Source organism: Schistocerca cancellata, chromosome 4, assembly GCF_023864275.1.
Source record: "Schistocerca cancellata isolate TAMUIC-IGC-003103 chromosome 4, iqSchCanc2.1, whole genome shotgun sequence".
Taxonomy (NCBI): domain Eukaryota; kingdom Metazoa; phylum Arthropoda; class Insecta; order Orthoptera; family Acrididae; genus Schistocerca; species Schistocerca cancellata.
Window position 1 is genome coordinate 538,863,691 of NC_064629.1, and position 19,056 is coordinate 538,882,746.

A 19,056-nucleotide genomic window follows, 5' to 3' on the forward strand; every position below is an offset into this window, starting at 1 on the left:
TCTGAACAAGATCCTGGACATGGGCTTTCCACAACAGCTTACTATCTATGCGAACGTCTAGGAGCTTGAACTGTTCTGTCTCGCTTATAATATGCCCATTCTGTCTGATCAAAATATCGGTTCTTGTTGAATTGTGAGTTAGAAACTGTAAAAACTGAGTCTTACTGTGATTTAGCATCAAATTATTTTACACAAGCCACGAACTTATTTCATGAACTACATTATTTGATACTGTTTCAATATTACACACAAGATCCTTCACTATCAAGCTGGTGTCATCAGCAAACAGAAATATTTTTGAATCACCTGTAATACTAGAAGGCATATCATTTATATAAATATGAAACAGCAGTGGCCCCAGCACCGACCCTTGGGGAACACCCCACTTAACAGTGCCCCATTGGGACTGAACATCACTACCCCTCTCAATATTGCAGAGAATTACTTTCTGCTTTCTGTTCTTAAAGTAAGAGGTGAACCAATTGTAAGCTACTCCCCTTTCTCCATAATGGTCCAACTTCTGCAGTAATATTTTGTGGTCAACACAGTCAAAAGCCTTCATTAAATCAAAGAAAACGTCTAGCGTTCGTAACCATTTATTTAATCCATCCAAAACCTCACAGAGAAAAGAGAATATAGCATTTTCAGTTGTTAAACCATTTCTAAAACCAAACTGAACATTTGACAGCAAATTATGTGACTTTAAATGCTCCAGTAACCTTGTATATACAACCTTCTCGATAACTTTAGCAAACACCAATGGCATAGAAATAGGTCTAAAATTGTCAACATTATCAATGTCTCCCTTTTTATAAAGTGGTTTGACTACCGAGTACTTTAATCAGTCAGGAAACCGACCACTCCTAAAAGAAAAGTTACAGATATGGTTAAGTACTGGGCTAACATACATAGAACAATACTTCAGTATTCTGCTAGATACCCCATCATAACCATGAGAGTTCTTGGTCTTCAGTGATTTAATTATTAACTCAATCTCCCTCTTGTCAGTATCATGGAGAAGCATTTCAGGTAACAGTCTCGGAACACTTTTTTATAAGAGCGCTATATGATTCCCTGTTGGGACTAGGTTTCTATTTAGTTCACCTGCTATATTCAGAAAGTGATTCTTAAATACTGTACATATATGTGACTTATCAGTAACACGGACATTCCCACTATGCACTGATTCTGTATCCTCGACCTGTCTCTGCAGACCAGCCACTTCCTTTACAACTGACCATATGGTTTTAATTTTATCCTGAGACTTAGCTATTCTATCTGCATACCACATACTTTTTACCTTCCTAATATCATTTTTAAGCACCTTACAATACTGTTTGTAACGGGCTGCTGCAATTAGATTTTGACTGTTTCTAACGTCTTGATATAATCGCCACTTTGTTCTACAAGATATTCTTATCCCTCTAGTCAGCCACCCAGACCGCCTGTTTGTGCATTCTAATGGAAAGCAACTTTCAAAGAGCACAGGAAAAGTCTTGAGAAAAGCATTATATTTATCGTCTACTGTATCAGCGCTATAAACATCTTGCCACTCTTGTTCCTCGATAAGGTTTACAAAAGTCTCTACAGCAAATGGATCAGCTTTCCTAAACAGCTGATGACTATATTTAACACTTGTTGCAGCACAAAAATCTTTAAGAGTTAAAATTTGTGCATCATGATCTGAAAGGAAATTCACCTTTTTGCTAACAGAATGCCCTTCTAGTAATGAGGAATGAACAAAAATGTTGTCTATGGTTGTTCTACTGTTCCCTTGCACTCTCGTTGGAAAGAATACAATTTACATAAGATTATATGAATTAAGGAGGTCTACCAGCATCCTCTTCCTTGCACCATCACCTATACAATTAATATTGAAGTCACCACATATAACTAACTTTTTGTATTTCCTATAAAGTGAACCAAGAACCCCCTCTAGCTTTAGCAAAAATGTTGTGAAATTGGAGTCTGGGGATCTATAAATAACAACAGTTAGAAGTTTAGCTCCGTTAAATTTAACCACACCTGCACAACATTCAAACACCTTTTCAGTGCAGTACTTTGAAACATCAATTGACTCAAGTGGGATGCCGTTTTTCACATACATTGCTACTCCCCCACACCGCAAAGAGCTCCTCGAAAAGCTGCCAGCCAACCTGTTTCCTGGTAAAGGAAGCCTCTGAATTATCTCCTTATTTAAGAAGTGTTCAGATATACCAATAATTTCAGAGTCAACATCTATAAGCAGTTCACTAACTTTATCTCTAATACCTTGTATATTTTGATGAAATATACTAATTTCCTCATTACTCAGATACCTAAGCTTTGTCAAAAGTGGTTCCTTTGTTAGAGAGACTTCCCTTAAGCAGGAATACCTATCAGCTGACTTCAATCTAAAAAAGGTACAGCTCTAACACCCACTACTGCAGGAATTTTCCTATGAGTGATCCCACAAACCCCACCTATGCTGTCACCTATAAGCTTTGCCAACCTCCCCTTCCCATACCTGTTGAGGTGCAGGCCATGTCTAGTGAAACCTGTCCTGCTGATAGACTCCACCAACACCACTGAAATGTGACCTATGCTTTCTGTCATCAGTTTACCCCCAAGTCTCATGTTATTACGCCTGACTGCTGTATTAAGATGAGGCCGATCGTGTCGCTGAAACAGTTCCACGAAATGCACATTCATGTTGCCAGTCTGAGTGGCTATCTTTTCCAGGTCACCATCTATGTCATACTCCCCATCCCTATCAATACTATTACCAGCCCCACCCACAATCACTACCTGACCATCTTTAGTAAAATCCCTACATAACCCCCCTATGTTAACAGTCACCTGAGCCAATCCTGCATTAGGCTTCACAATGCTGGTGACCTGGTACTCACTCCCCAGCACTTCCTGCAATTGCTGGCCTACACCTCTGCCATGAGAACTACCTAACAGTAGAACCTTCTTCTTCCTCTTCGACTTTGCAACTCTTCTAGCCACTGTAACTACTGAGGTCTACTGCATACTTCCTACATCTACAGCTACTAGAGATTCCTCTCCACTAGACTCTGACAGTTGGTCATATCTATTGTAAACGCCAATAGTAAAACTATCTGAAAATCTTCTTCTCCCAGCAGATCTCTTGCCAACAGCCAGCTCCCATTCCCCAACCCCCTTCTCCCTCCTCATCCTATCTAGCTCCTACTGTGCGTTTTTCAACTGCACCTGAAGGGCACAGATTTTACGCTCCTGCTCCTCTATCAACTTACTCTTGCTACATAACCTGCAGTTCCAGGGGAGGATCTCACCAGAATTCCCACTGGCTTCCCCACTGCATTCCTCCCAGTGAAAATACTTCGAACAAGTCTCACACCGCAATCCACTACTCACGAACTTACGGCAAAGCCCACACTTCTCACTCATAGTAAAATTTTACTTTTTGTAGGTTCCGCTACTACAAAAGAAGATGTTAAAAACCTGACTACAATAATCACAAACTTACTCTACAAGGGAAGTAACTACTATTATTAACACTATTAATAAACAACAAATGTGAATATAACAAAAGACTAATACAGAAAGAGAATCAAACGTCTAATGACACAGTAACGAAGCTGAAAACAGTTCCCAAAAGGTTCTTCTGAAATTATTTAACCAGAAAACACAAAAAACTCTGGTTGAAGACTACTAAAGTTCCTAAATAAACCACTATACACAAACAATTAATTAGTACTTAGCTTTTGATGTGCCGCTACAGCTGCAACTGGTCAGTGCGGAATGTAAACACAGGTAAGAGGTTACGTTGCTCGATATGAAACACTCACAAATATCAGGTCACAACACAAGAAAGGCAGAGGTGAATGAAGAAACCACTAATAAGTCACTTATATAGTAAATATTATCACAAAAACCATTAAAATATGTATCTGAAACCTAAAAATATATAAAAACTTGGAAAGCGATCTCACACGCAGTCACTCGCTTATGACATCACACCAAAGATCCAACTGTAATTAAGTCCATAAATAGCTGCAAATGGTCTCCAAGTAGGCGAACATAACCATTTCTAATCAATGATCGGTTCAGTTGGATGAGAGAACCCAAACTGTTCCACTTAGACATAGCCCACACCATTATGGAGCCATCATCAGCTTGCACAGTACACTGTTGACAACTTGGATCCATACCTTCGTGAGATCTGCGCCACATTGGCTCTTACCAACTGAAATCGGGACCCATCTGACCAGGCCACGGTTTTCCAGTCAAATGGTTCAAATGGCTCTGACTACTATGGGACTTAACTTCTGAGGTCATCAGTCCCCTAGAACTTAGAACTACTTAAGCCTAACTAACCTAAGGACATCACACACATCCGTGCCCAAGGCAGGATTCGAACCTGCGACCGTAGTGGTCATGCGGTTCCAGACTGTAGCGCCTAGAACTGCTTGGCCACTCTGGCCAGCTGGTTTTCCAGTTGTTAGGATTCAACCGATAAAGTCACGAGCCAAGCAGAGGTGCTGCAGGCGATGTCGTGCTGTTAGCAAAGGCATACGTGTCGTTCGCTTTTTTCCAGCTTTTCCTTGGGCCACCATAAAATAATACACCTTATTTTTTTATTTTGCACTGAGTGCCTTCCTTGTCTCAAACCATCCACCAGCAATAATCTGCCAACATAGAAGGTAGTCGTTTCCTTTCATATGACACTTCTGTAGTCAAAATGACTTTAGAGAACATATCACCAACTTCACCCAGTATGTCACTACAGCATTCTGTAAAGCCTTCCAGAAGTGAGTTAATCAAATGTACCTTCAAAGAAATGTTGCACCATACAGTCTGATATTCTTTTGTCTGTCAATCACCTTTCATTTGTAGTATTTCTTGTTTTGATAAACTTTTCCATTACCTTCTTGAGACATACCAAAACCCTCTTCCCTTCTGTATTGAAGTGTATTCCAACCTGTTCATGTTCCAGAATATCTCTGCATTTTGAATCTACAAATACACATTCCTTTATCTTCAGAGATAAAATGAAAGGGAATTGTTCAGTCAAATATGCAAACCCTGGCTTGATTGATGCATAACATTTCAGAATTGTTTTATTAAGCCAAGTTAAGTGTGAAGTGGTGGAAGTAGCATATCTTAATGAGCATCCAGAATTTCATGTTGCACTTTTATTTGTCACTTTCCACACACACTCAGGCCATTCCTTTTTCAGATATTAAGAGTTATGGTACTGACTATTCCACTCACAAAGAAAACATGCTTACTTCATGTATCCCAGTTGTGTTCCCAATAATATAGCTATTATTTTGAAGTTGCCACAGATCTTCATTTTATTTTCATTGTAGTACAATTAATTTAACATATTTTTTGACCTCCAACTCTATTGAAGTTGATGTACGCAACAGGAAGAGAGGACTTTTGTTTTTATTGTGGAGCACACCCCCCTTGAGACATGTTTTCAGCACATATATAAAATGTCTGCACTCCTGTGCCATAGCCTTAACAATGAAATTTTGTTCAGATTTTATTTTCCCGTGATAACTATTGTTACCCTTGCAGCACAGTTCTACTGAAAAGTATACACTTTAGATGAAGGAAACAAGGTAAATTGCAACTATAATTAATTAATAATAGTTAACAAATATCAAGAAAACAAACAATTTAAACATAAAAATTAGTTTCATTTCATTTATTTAATGGTATTTATCTTTTATCACATTCATAAAAAATTGATCCAGAATTCCAGCTGTTATTTCCATTTTTGGTATTGAATAGCACTTCCAGTGTGTGAGATGTTGCATTACCAAAGTCGACTTTTCATGCGTAAGTTGTGCACACATTCCCATTGATACTGTCTTTCCAGCCATGGCTGCTGAACAACATAGAATTGGTAATGAAGGTAATACAGTAATCAGGTCTGCAGTATTTTACTAAATCTATCTATCTGTATTTTTAATTGCTTGAAACTGGTACTGACAATTTATTCAGATAAATTAACATCAGTTTCCGTTAAACCAGAACACCTTTAAATTAACATCAGTTTCCCTTAAACCAGAACACCATCTCCAAAATCTCAACCATTAGTTAACTTTCCTTCCTTTGCTCTTTTTCTTACTTTCCTTTTTATAGAGAGAGAAGGACAAAAATCATCAAAAGATGATATTAGTTAACATTTTTAATGTATAGTTCTTTTAACAGCGCCAGTTGTGGAAGATGAGTCTGGAAATACATCTGGATTTTCTGATGAAGAATTACCTGCTATGAGACACATGCATTTTGAGACTGATGCAGAACGAAATTTGTCGTGCTGTATTCTGATGCTAGATATCCTTCTTAACCAGGTGAGGATAAACCAATATTAACAGCACTAATTATTCAAAAGATGGTTTTATCATAAGCTATTAGCCCAAGAGCATTTAAATATCTTTGACTTGTCATTTTTCATGACAGCTATGCTTGAAAACAATATTTTGATCTTACTTTCTCCCATGTATATATCAATAAATGACCATGCCAGTAAAATCAAGGAAATTTGAACTCATATTGAGAAAAATGGAAAAATCTTTCTTTCTGAACAATGTATAGATGTATGCTGGTGTCCAACATTAAAGCAACAAATGGATATTTTGAAAGGTTGCATTTATTTTGTATCAAAACAGCATGAATAGGTGACAGTAAAGCAGAATCACTGTAAAGAATACAGAATGTAAACAACTGCAACATGCATAACAGTATACAAAAATGTTCTTCATTTTTTCCAACTTAACAGATTTGATGCACATTCTGACAACTGGGTTCTGTGCTCAGTATGGGGTGCGACCACCTCTGGCAGGAACACAAGCCTGATGATGATGGGGCATGCAGTGAATGATGTTACTAATCTTATATTGAGGCAATATAACACCTATTCTTCCTGCAGTGCTGCTCACAGTCTTGGAGAGGGGTTGATGAATGCTGATGTGATGCAAACCATCTCCCTAGTGCATCCCAGACATGCTCTATGGGATTCAAATCTGGAGAGCGAGCAGGACACACTATGTGTGCAATATCTTCCATTTCCAAAAAAACACCAACCACTCATGCTCTATAAAGTGGAGCATTATCATCAATCAATACAAAGCCAGGGCTCACAGCATCTTGCAACAACCACGAATGATGTCCCAATATCTTGTCACAATACATAACAGCAGTTAAACCTTGCCGATTCATCTGTACAGTTTCATTAAGATGGGTTCATGTGGTCAACATAATCCCTGCCAACACCACTAGGGATCCTTCTCAGTATCGGTCTCGTCCCACAATGTTTGAGCCCTGAAATCATGTTCCACATGCCCTCCAGATGTTAATCCATTGAGAATCACTGTCCAAACTAAATCGGGTCTCATATGTGAAAACAACATTGTCCCACTGTTTGACCACCCAAGTGGCATCTTGATAACCCCACTCTAGACGTTCCTTCTGTGGAGATGGGTCAGAGGAAGACACACAGCAGGTCTCTGACAATAAAGACCACTCTGCCGAAGTCTTCTGCACACCATTTGCCTTGATACAGCATGTCCAGTGGATGCTGTGAGCTCACATGCCAGTTGCTGTACATTACTAAGGCAGTACTGTCATGACCTTACACCTAAATAATGGTCCTCTCTTCTGAAGTCACAAGTGGTTGGCTGTGCCCTGGGCTTCAGGATACAGTTTCAGTTTGTATAGACTATTGTCACATCTGAGAAACAACAAACAATTCACACTAAGCCATTGGGCCACATCAGTTTTTGACTGTCCTGACTCTTTTCTTCTTCTGGCCCTCCACCTCAGACAGTCTGGTAGGCATCTTCCCTGTGCCATACAGCAACGTCTGTGACTGTATACACAGTGACTGTGGATGGGGGGCTATGCAGCAAACACTACCTTGTTACAGAAGTGCCATGACGCCATCATTGGCATGGTTGTCCATTGACCAGAATGTCATTTTCCATGCAGAATATGACTGTACAAACATCTGGTTGACAGTTTGTGTGATTATATCATGAGTTAGACATAGGACAGGGAAAGAGCAGTTTATTGCTTTAATTTTGGATGCCAGCATAGATGATTAGGTTTAGTGTGGTAAGCACTGTAGAAGGTAAGGTTAAGATGTAAGTTCCCCTACTTTATTTATGAGCAGCTACTTACATTTAAACTATGTCTCCATTGCTGCTACTAAATGCAACAGAAATTTATGCTGGGTGTTGCATCTTGCAATACAATAAATTGAAGGGTTAGTAATTATAATAACAATTCTGTCTTGATATTTTGTAAAATCATATAAGCAATTAAAACTTTTTCACACCCCCATCTTCCTCTCTCCTTCTACAACCATCATTTGGGAAAATGTGTATCTACATGGAATGTTCTATAGACATGTAGCTTGCATAGGTCTCTGGAACCTTATGATGCCGTAAAGTCAAAATCAGGAGCATGGGATCTACTTCTAAAATTTATTATGTTCAACTAGTACGAGACAGGCCTAATGTCCATCTTTGATGACACTGCAAGTATCCTTATGTCACATGGACAATTCTAGTAGGCCCCGAGTTTACTGAATACTGCTGATGTGACATAAGGATATTTACAGGGTGCCACTGGAGATAGCCATGAAGCCCAATACCAGTCTATGAAGGCACAGTCAAAAATAATGCCTCAGAATTTTTTATGTGAAAGCTCTTAAACCTTTTTAAATAAAACAAATGTTATTAATGTTCTACATCTTTAATCTTCATATTTTTGTATTTATTCTTCAACATAGTCACCCTGGCAATGCACACATTCTCCCAAAAAACACTAGTTTGTTGATACCATCACTGTAGAATGTTTGACCTTGCTGATGGAGCCACACCCTCATCTCTGCTTCCACTGCTTAATTTCTACCAAATTAAAGGCCTAGAAGCTTTTATTTACATTTTGGAAACAGATAAAAATTGGATGGATCCAAGTTAGGACTGTATGGAAGATGATTGATGACAGTGAACCCAAAGCATCAGATTGTTGCAGATGCCGCAGCACTTATGTGTGGTCTGGCATTGCCATGCTGAAGGAAAGGGTGTCCAGGCATGGACAAACTCCTCAAATTCAAAACTCGATTATATCATGCTGTCTCTCACACACCGATATACGAGGGTTGACTGAAAAGTAATGCCTCCACCTTCCTAACTCTTTAACAGTTGGTAGCATTGGTATGTGGCAGGTACTGGCTTGTTCCATAGCCTCTTCTCTGCAGCTCCAGTTGGCAGGGAGCCTTAGTATTGAACGGTTGTATTGTTACAGTGTAAAATATGGAAACCTGCACGTACGGTTGGTCAATGTGATTTAAGCAATGTGCAGTCATTGAATTCATCAGAGAATGAAAGCAGTTTATGGTGATTGTGGTGATGTGAGTACTGTGCATCTTCATTTTTGTAACATGAGAGGAGTTCCTCACAAATTTCAAGTCTATGTGCTTTCATTTCAGGAGTCAGCATCTGGGGTACCCATCATGCACAGGTCTTCCGATAGCCAAGCAAAGCAATAATGTGACCCACACATTTATGTGAAATGCTGATTGTGCTAGCAATTTCTCTCTGAGTGATACGACAACCATCCTGAATCAATCTGTCAACATTTTGCTTGTGAAACTCGGTGGTTGCTGTCACAGGACATCCGACTCTTTGTTTGTCACGCAGGTCAGATGTTCCTGCCTCAGCATCTTTAAGCTTTCTCACCCAGTGATGCACAGTACTTACATCAACACAATCACCATAAACTGCTTCCATTGTCTGATGAATCTCCTTTGGGGTGACACCGTCTCCTGTCAAGAATTTAATGACTGCTCGTTGCTTAAATCGCATTGAGCAACCGTCTGCACAGGGTTTCGTACTTTACACTATAACAACACAACTGTTCAGTGCTAAGGCATCCTGCCAACTGGAGCTGTAGAGAAGAGTCTACGGAACAAGCCAGTACCTGCCGCATACCAATGCTACCAACTGTTGAAGAGTTACGAAGGTGGAGGCATTACTTTTCAGTCAACCCTTGTAGTTATATTACACACTGCCATGTTGCACACTACAATTCAGAGTCCTCTAGTGGCAGAGGGCTGCAAATATGTAGACATAAAGAATAAAGATGTTTTATTAAAATAGCTTTAAGAGTTTTCACATAAAATACACTCCTGGAAATGGAAAAAAGAACACATTGACACCAGTGTGTCAGACCCACCATACTTGCTCCGGACACTGCGAGAGGGCTGTACAAGCAATGATCACTCGCACGGCACAGCGGACACACCAGGAACCGCGGTAATGGCCGTCGAATGGCGCTAGCTGCGCAGCATTTGTGCACCGCCGCCGTCAGTGTCAGCCAGTTTGCCGTGGCATACGGAGCTCCATCGCAGTCTTTAACACTGGTAGCATGTCGCGACAGCGTGGACGTGAACCGTATGTGCAGTTGACGGACTTTGAGCAAGGGCATATAGTGGGCATGCGGGAGACCGGGTGGACGTACCGCCGAATTGCTCAACACGTGGGGCGTGAGGTCTCCACAGTACATCGATGTTGTCGCCAGTGGTCGGCGGAAGGTGCACGTGCCCGTCGACCTGGGACCGGACCGCAGCAACGCACGGATGCACGCCAAGACCGTAGGATCCTACGCAGTGCCGTAGGGGACCGCACCGCCACTTCCCAGCAAATTAGGGACACTGTTGCTCCTGGGGTATCAGCGAGGACCATTCGCAACCGTCTCCATGAAGCTGGGCTACGGTCCCGCACACCGTTAGGCCGTCTTCCGCTCACGCCCCAACATCATGCAGCCCGCCTCCAGTGGTGTCACGACAGGCCTGAATGGAGGGACGAATGGAGGCGTGTCGTCTTCAGTGATGAGAGTCGCTTCTGCCTTGGTGCCAATGATGGTCGTATGCGTGTTTGGCGCCGTGCAGGTGAGCGCCACAATCAGGACTGCATACGACCGAGGCACACAGGGCCAACACCCGGCATCATGGTGTGGGGAGCGATCTCCTACACTGGCCGTACACCACTGGTGATCGTCGAGGGGACACTGAATAGTGCACGGTACATCCAAACCGTCATCGAACCCATCGTTCTACCATTCCTAGACCGGCAAGGGAACTTGCTGTTCCAACAAGACAATGCACGTCCGCATGTATCCCGTGCCACCCAACGTGCTCTAGAAGGTGTAAGTCAACTACCCTGGCCAGCAAGATCTCCGGATCTGTCCCCCATTGAGCATGTTTGGGACTGGATGAAGCGTCGTCTCACGCGGTCTGCACGTCCAGCACGAACGCTGGTCCAACTGAGGCGCCAGGTGGAAATGGCATGGCAAGCCATTCCACAGGACTACATCCAGCAACTCTATGATCGTCTCCATGGGAGAATAGCAGCCTGCATTGCTGCGAAAGGTGGATATACACTGTACTAGTGCCAATATTGTGCATGCTCTGTTGCCTGTGTCTATGTGCCTGTGGTTCTGTCAGTGTGATCATGTGATGTATCTGACCCCAGGAATGTGTCAATAAAGTTTCCCCTTCCTGGGACAATGAATTCACGGTGTTCATATTTCAATTCCCAGGAGTGTATTATGAGACCTTATGTCTCATCAAGCCTTGTAGCATATTAAATTTTAAAAATAAATCCTATGCAGCTAATTGCAACTTTTAATCATCACAAAGTTCTTGAGATACATGGAATGTCTTATTTTCAAAACAAATAACAAGGACAACTTTGGAGTAAGTAGCATGATGATAACTTAGCCATAAGACAAATTTGTAATCATATTTTCTAATGATTATTTACATTTATGAAAAGGATAGATTCCTGTTCACCATATAGATGACATGTTAAGGTGGAGATAGGCATAACAAAAAGACTGTTTCAGCCAAATTCTTCTCCAGAAGACAAACAAAAACACACAAACATTCACACCTTATGCACACAAGACTGCTATCTCTGGCCCCTCTGGCCCGGCTGCAACTGTTGCGTGGAATGAAAGCACCAATCGGGAGTTGGGCAGGGCAGGGAGAGGTATATCAAGAGTATGGGGGCGTAAAGAGTAGAGCACTTTCTGGTGGAGCATGCAGGGACAAGAAGGTGGCAGGACAAGGCTACCAGGGCAGCATTGGGAGGCTGTGGGGTCCGGGGAGTTGGGGTGGAGATGGGGGAGTCGAAGGAAGAGGAGGAACAGAGAGTAGAAAAGACTGATGAATTCATTGGCAAAGAGTGGCACACAGTGAGGGTGAGGGGATATAAATTAGGAGGAGGTCGTAGGACATAGTGGGCAGAAACTATTGGGTGGGTACAATAGGTTATTGTAAGCTAAGGCTAGATAATTTCAAGAATGGAGAATGTGTTGTAAGGATAACTCCAGCTGCGCAGTTCAGAAAAACTGGCGGTAGAGGGGAGGATCCAGATGGCCCCAGTTGTGAGGCAGCCATTAAAATCAACCATGTTATGTTCTGCTGAACGTTGTGCCACAGGGTGGTCCACTTTGCTCCTTGCCACAGCTTGTTTGTGACATTCATCCTGGTGGACAGATAGTTGGTAACCATCAAAATATAAAAGCTGTGCAATGATTGAAGCAGAGCTGATATATGACATGGCTGCTTTTTTGGTGTGGAAGGAATGGAAGCTGTCAAAATGCAGGTATTTTGGGTTTAATGTGGACAGAGGAGCAGATGGAGCCATCAGAGAGGAGGAGGTCAGCATCTAGGAAGTGCACACTGTGTAGAGGAGGACCATGTTAAGTGGATGGGAGAGATGGTGTTGAGGTTGTGAAGGTACAAAGATAGGGTGTCTTGGTCCTGAGTCCAGATAATGAAGATATCATCAATTAACAGCGGTTTGTGGTTTTGGGAAGCTACAAAGCTTTCCTTTACATTTTGGGCAGTTGGTTGAAGCTGTTGGCCAATGAGAGCCAAAATTCTTTCAGTGGGGCACAATAAACAGTTATAATGGGGCATGCACAATTAATGAGTTTGTGAATTTTGGGGGATATGTATAGAAGTTGGGTGTGTGGGGTGTCATGGATGTGAGGAGGGAAATGGATTCAGGAGAGAGATTCTGGAAAGGACCTAAAGCTTTAAGCAGGGATTTGAGGTTATGCTGGACTTCTGGTGAGAGATTCTGAAATGGGCCTAAAGCTTTAAGCAGGGACTGGAGGTTATGTTGGACTTCAGGGTTGGGATTACTCTGGCAGAGTTTATAGGTGGAGGAGTCACTGCAGTTCAAAATGTCTGCGGTGAGACCCTTGTCTGCAGGTAGGGTGATTGAGTGAGGATGTGTTTTGAGGTTGTGTATGATTGTCCTTTTCTCTGTTAACAAGTCGGTGTCCTTTGGAAGGCACTTGGGGAAGGATGGAGAGGCTAAGTGTCAGGTGTAAGGAATTCCTAGAAGGTAACAGTTAGGTGGGAGTGTGGAGGGGTCGAGGATCAAGGTTAGATGTTAGTATGAACTGGGAGATGCAGGGTTCAGTGTTGGGAACAGGTTGTCTCTAGTTGAAGGGATTGGTGAGAAAGAAGTGTTTCCATTGCAGTGATTGGGAGAAGGAGAGTAGATCTTTGACAAGTGGAATATGGTTAAATTTGGGTATAGGGCTGAAACTGCAGCCTTTGGGTAGGACTGAAATTTCTGTGGGGCTGATGATTTTGGTAGAATGATTAACAACAGTGTTCCTGAATTGTTTCTGCTCAAGTTTTGGTGGTGTGTTGATAGGTAGTTTCGAGAAATGTGGTAAGGTGAAAATGTCAGCTAGGCATGGTCTGGGTGCTGTGTGGGGTTGAAAAGGAGGAATGCTATGAGTAGGACAGTGGTTGAATAGTGGTGCCCCAACCCAGCATTATAAAATCAGTAGGTTGGATAACTTATGAAGGTAGTGCCTAGAATTCTCTTCTGGGTGCTGGAAAGCAAGGGATATAGTTTCAGAGATGTGATGCCTGTAGTAGGGAATGCATAGTAGCTGTCTCTCTTGCAGGGAGAGTAGAGATGGTTCTTACTTCCTTGTACCATGGATATGTGTTTTTGCAATGTGATGTTGGTGAGGTGCAGGCATTAGGAAGGGTATTTCCAAAGGAAGAAATTTTTGTCTAGGCAACATTTGAGTAACAGGATGTGAACCTGGGTTCAGCCAGTGAAAGGGATACTTTTATGAATTGGTGCAGAAAACTAGAGCAGGGGTAATTGTGACAAGGATGATGTTGGGGAAATGGGAGGTGAAGGCATCAGGTGGTTGTGAGAGGATCTGGATAACAGAAAAAGATGCGTAAAAATACATACAGACACACAAAATTACCCACAAACACATAAAAATATTCCAAAATTCGCACCAATACTTGAAAATACATAAAAATACACGCAAGATGATATGTAAGAAATGTAAAAACAGGTGGAGGGATAGGGGATACGTTAGGTTGAGTTTCACAAGTTCATGTGGCACACGTAAGTGTGGAAAATAACATGTGAAAATATGCAAGAATGATGGCAGAAATGAGATAAGTACCTATCATTTAATTATCAATAGGAAGAATTTGGGGTATGAGAAGCTGCACCAACAAATCCACATGGTCACATAGCCATGTGTTGTGCTTGGATGAAACCATTGATATGGCATGGCTCAGTACAATGAGTAGAGTGATACTTTAGATAATAATAACAAAGGAAAACATCACCAGATTGTGGGATGGAAGGAAAGCTGTTAGGCAAAATCAAACAATTAAAGTCCAGTTTGAAATATCACCAATTATGAGAAGGATATTCACCTTAAAGATGACATGTTGAGTTGCGTACTGGCACAACAAGACAGACTGTTGCACACTAAGCTTTCAGCCAAAGCTTTCTTCAAAAAAGAAAGGAAAACACACACATACACACACATTCACACAAGCTGGCACACCTCACACACAAAACATAACAACTATTGCCAGTTGTTCTGGGAAAACTGTGACTATTGTATCAAAATAAAGCAACAATTGGGAGTGGAGGAAGGATGGGTGGGCGATAGCAGAGTATGGCTGGGGAAAGAGAAGAGTACTGTCTAGCAGAGCATGCAGCGAATAGAAATCAGCAGGACAAGGTTCGTAGGGGCACTATTGGGTGGCTGTGTGGGAGGGGGGAGGAGGAGGGAGGGAACAGCAAGTGGAGAATGAAAGGAACAGAGAGGGGAAAAGATTGGTGGGTACACAGACAGAGAGCAGTCCTCAATGAGGATGAGGGGACATGAGTTGATCTATAGGATGAAAAGGGCAGAAACTGTTGGTTGGAAGGTGTAGGGACAGTAAGTTATCCTATCTTCAGGCCACAGTATTTTCACTAGCATAGAATGTGTCATAAGGACACCTTCCATTTGTATAGTTCAGGAAAGCTGGTCGTGGAGGGAAGGAGCCAAATGGCTCAGGTTGTGAAGCAGCCATTATAATCAAGCTTGATATGTTCAGCTGCATGTTGTGCCACAGGGTTGTCCACTTTGCTCTTGGCCACAGTATGGTAGTGACCATTCATCCTGGTGGACAGATCGTTGGTGCCAGCCGGAGTGGCTGTGGGGTTTTAGGCGTTACAGTCTGGAACTGAGCAACCGCTACAGTCGCAGGTTCGAATCCTGCCTCAGGCATGGATGTGTGTGATGTCCTTAGGTTAGTTAGGTTTAATTAGTTCTATGTTCTAGGCGACTAATGACCTCAGAAGTTAGGTTGCATAGTGCTCAGAGCCATTTGAACCATTGGAACAGATCGTTGGTAGTTATAACAATATAAAAAACTGTGTAACGATTGCCACACAGCTGGTATATGACATGGCTGCTTTTACATATGGCCCAGCCTCTGTTGGGGTAGGATAAGCCTGTGACAGGACTGGAATAAGAAGTGCTGGGTGGGTGGATTGGGCAGGTCTTGCACCTAGGTCTTCCACAGGGATATGATACCTGCGCAAGGGGTTGGGATTGCAAGTAGCGTAGGTTGGCAAATGGTTCAAATGGCTCTGAGCACTATGGGACTTAACATCTTATGTCATCAGTCCCCTAGAACTTAGAACTACTTAAACCTAACTAACCTAAGGACAACACACACACCCATGCCTGAGGCAGGATTCGAACCTGCGACCGTAGCAGTCCTGCGGTTCCGGACTGCAGCGCCAGAACCGCTAGATCACCGCGGCTGGCAAGTTAGCGTAGGTATGGACTAGGATGTTGTGGAGGTTGGGTGGGCGACAGATCAGTTCTTCCAGTCCAGGACGGTATTAGGTTATGAAGGGGGCACTCTTTTGAAGCTGGTTCTTGAGGCTGATGGAAGGATTAGGGTTGTGTGGGAATATGAAGTGCGAAATCTGTCTGAGGATTAAGTCTGAGGGATAGTGCCTTATTAGAGATAATCAAAGCCCTGACAAGGATTGTGGTTCAGTTGTTCCAGTTTGGGCCAATAATGGATAATGAGGAGGGCACTCTTATGTAACTGATTCTTGGAGGGTGGGGAATGGGGAAGGATTGGGGGGGGGGGGAGGGGGACTGGGGTGGAGGATGTGGCACTGGAAATCTGTTGGTGTACTAGGTTTGGCGATTAGTGCCTATCTGTGAAAGCCTTCATGAGACCTTCAACATACTGGGCAAGGGAGTTCTTATCACTACAAATATGACATCCATTGCTGGCCAGGTGCTGTATGGGAGGGATTCTTTGGTGTGGAAGGGATGGCTGCTGTCGAAATGCAGACACTGTTACTTGGTGGTTGCTTTAACGTGGACTGAGGTGTGGATGGAGCCATCAGAGGGTTGGAGGTCAACATCCAGGAAGGTGGCTCACTATATTGAGGAGGAGCAGGTGAAGCGTATGGGAGAGAAGATGTTGAGGTTGTGAAGGAGTGATGATATGGTGTCTTGTCCCTCAGTTGAAATATGTCCCCCATAAGTTATCCAACCTGCTGACATTCTTGTCAACCCCTCATAGTACACAGGCCATACCTAGCTTACCTTTTCACCTTACCACATCCCTCAAAACTCCCTATCAACACTCCACAGAGTCAAAACAATCCCAGAGCATTTTTGTTAACCTATCCACCAAATTCCTCAGCCCCATACCAAAGTTTAACCATGTTGCATTTTTCATAGATCTACTCTCCTTCTCCCGACCGCTGAAATGCAGACACTTCTTTGACTCCAGTCCCTCCACCCAGAGCCAACCTAATACCAACACTGAACCCAACTTCTCCTCATCCAGCCATGACCCTATCCTCCCATTCCACCTAACCACCCCTTTGTCTTTTCCATGAATTCCGTATCTCCAACTTCCAAAGCTGAAGAAAGGAAAGCCATACAGTCTCAAAACAGATCCTCACCTAATCATCCTATATGCAGATGAAGGTTCCATCACAGTCGCTATGAATGGCAGTGACTGACTGGCAGAAGGCCTCTGCCAGTTGTCTGACTCCACCTATAAACTCTGCCAGACTGATCCCATCCCAGAAGTCCAACATAACCACTATACCTATTTAAAGTCTTAGGCCCTCCCCAGAACCACTCTGCTGAATTCATTTCCCTTCTCAACTGCATGACACCTCCCACAGCTACCTCCTACTTGCTCCTAAAAATTCGCAAACCCAACAATCCTGGATGCCCCATTGTGGCTGGTTATTGCACCTCCACTGAAAGAATTTCAGCCCTCATTGACTAGCCTCCAACATCAAGAATACCAGCCACTTCCTCCATTCCTGGGTATTGACCACCTCCTTCCTGATGGCTCCATCCAGGTACAAGGGGGACCCCCTTCATCACCTAATACCACCCTGGGCTGGTTCAACTGTTCTGTCATCCACCCAACCTCCAACTTCTACAACATTGTAGGCCATATGTATGCCACTTCCTATCCAGTCCCTTGCCACAGGTATCACATCCCTGTGGAAGACCCAGGTGCAAGACCTGCCTAATCCACCCACCCAGCACTTCCTATTCTAGTCCTGTGATAAGCTTATCCTACCCTATCAGAGGCTAGGCCACCCATGAAAGTGGCCATTTATTATACCAGCTCTGCTGCAATCATTGCACAGCTTTTTATATTGATGACTGCAACCATCTGTCTACCAGAACGAATGGCAACTGCCAAACTGTGGCCAAGACAAAGTGGACCACCTTGTGGAAAAAATTGTAGCTGAACATAACATGCTTAATTCTAATGGCTGGTTCACAACCTGCACCATTTGGATTCTTTCTTTCCCACCAGCTTTTCTGAACTTTTCAGATGGGAGTTATCCTCAGACCACAGTCTCGAATGTCAAAATTATTTGGCCCCAACTTATGATAACCTACTGTCCACGCACCCTCCATCCAACAGTTTCTGACCCTCTGCCCTATAACCTCCTCTCTGATCATTTTGCCTCATCCTCATTTTGCTCTGCTCTGTGCCAGTGTACCATCCAGTCTTTTCCTCTCTCTGGTCCCATTCTGCTCTCATTCCCCTCCACCACGGCCTCCCAAAGCTGCCCTTCTGCCATTTTGGGCTTATCCTGTCACCTTCTAGTCCTTGCACACTCCACCAGTCAGTGCTCTTCTTTCCCCCCACACAACGCACTCTGCTAGTCGTCCACCTTCCCTGCCCCACTCTCAATTGCTGCTTTAGTTCATCAAAATAGTTGCAGTGTACCCAGAGTGGCTGGAGATAGCATTGTCACGTATGCATAAAGTGTACCTGTTTGTGTGAATGTGTGTGTTTTCCTTTCTTTTCAGAAGAAGCTCTGGCTGAAAGCTTAGTGTGCAACAGTCTCTTTGTTATTCCTGTCTGCAACTAAGTGTGTCATCTTCATGGTGAATAGCAATCTATTCTTTCATAATTGTTGGTATTCCAAACTGGATTTTCAGTTGTTTGGCTTTTACATGTAAGAGTCCTTTTAAGATAATATTAAACAACAAAGCTCTGAGAAACATCCTTCATTGTCAACTTTTCTTATGAGTAGACCCACAAGAAAAATTTTATCCAAAGACACACATATTTGGTTAGAATGAGGAGGAAATGAGCTAGAGTTTAAAATATCGTTATCACAAAACACAGGATCAACTAGATAAGATAAA

General features: G+C 42.8%; 1 protein-coding gene across 1 annotated transcript in view; it reads left to right on the forward strand.

The window, feature by feature from the left end:
• Positions 1 to 19,056, forward strand: part of LOC126183377 (protein unc-79 homolog) — an 852,060-nt gene that overhangs the window by 210,572 nt on the left and 622,432 nt on the right. The window contains 1 exon segment of the mRNA XM_049925310.1: positions 6,124 to 6,335. Coding sequence (XP_049781267.1) covers positions 6,124 to 6,335 — 212 coding nt within the window.